This window comes from Epinephelus moara, unplaced genomic scaffold (genome assembly GCF_006386435.1).
Source record: "Epinephelus moara isolate mb unplaced genomic scaffold, YSFRI_EMoa_1.0 scaffold1313, whole genome shotgun sequence".
In the NCBI taxonomy this organism is placed as follows: Eukaryota; Metazoa; Chordata; class Actinopteri; order Perciformes; family Serranidae; genus Epinephelus; species Epinephelus moara.
The window spans coordinates 140-921 of record NW_026078789.1 but is presented as its reverse complement, the minus strand read 5'-3'; the positions used below and the strand labels follow the sequence as shown (position 1 = coordinate 921).

Genomic DNA, 782 nt, shown 5'->3' with positions numbered 1-782 from the left:
AGGGGAAGGCCACGCTCATGTGTCTGGCCAACAAGGGCTTCCCCTCAGACTGGAGTCTGGCCTGGAAGGTGGACGGCAGCAGCAGCAGCAGCAGCAGCTGGGAGGAGAGCAGGAGCCCTGGGGTGCTGGAGAAAGACGGCCTCTACAGCTGGAGCAGCACCCTGAGGCTCCCTGCAGACCAGTGGAGGAAGGTGGGATCTGTGACCTGTGAGGCCACCCAGGGCTCCCAGACCCCGCTCTCAGAGACAGTGAGGAGAGACCAGTGTTCCCAGTCCTGACCTGACTCACTGGGACAGCTGGCCTAAGCAGAGTAACTGTGATTGACACCTTGTTTCATCAATAAGACTATGCCAGAGCGATGTAGTTAGACTGACAGGTAAAAACTTTCTCTGTAAACATATATATATATATTTGAAATAAAACATTCAATTTAATCATGTTCAATTATGTTTTCTTGTTGTATTCTAAAATTGTCTGATGACATGTTGCATGGTATTAGTTTGTGACATGAAAGTGAATAGAACCAAACACCTAATCTTGGGTCCCTCGCTGTAACATCAGAGGGACATAGGTCAGGTAATGTTTGACATTGTTTACAGAGAAAGTACAGTATACTTTCTCTGTAAGTAGAGTTTATTTCTTACAATATTCCCATATCATCCCTCAGTTGTCTTCAAGTTGCTTGAATGTTTGTTTGTTTGTTTTTACCTGTCAATCTAACTTCATTGCTCTGGCATAGTTTTATTGATCAAACAAGGTGTCAATCACAGTCACTCTGCTTA

The 782-nt window shown here is 45.3% G+C and overlaps 1 gene segment (V, D, J or C); it reads left to right on the top strand.

Annotated features, from left to right (window-relative positions):
• Window positions 1–6: 6 nt before the first annotated feature.
• LOC126386983 (Ig kappa-b4 chain C region-like) lies at window positions 7–314 on the top strand. The segment is given in 1 exon segment: window positions 7–314. A coding segment is annotated over 1 exon segment (261 nt).
• The last annotated feature ends 468 nt before the right edge of the window (window positions 315–782 follow it).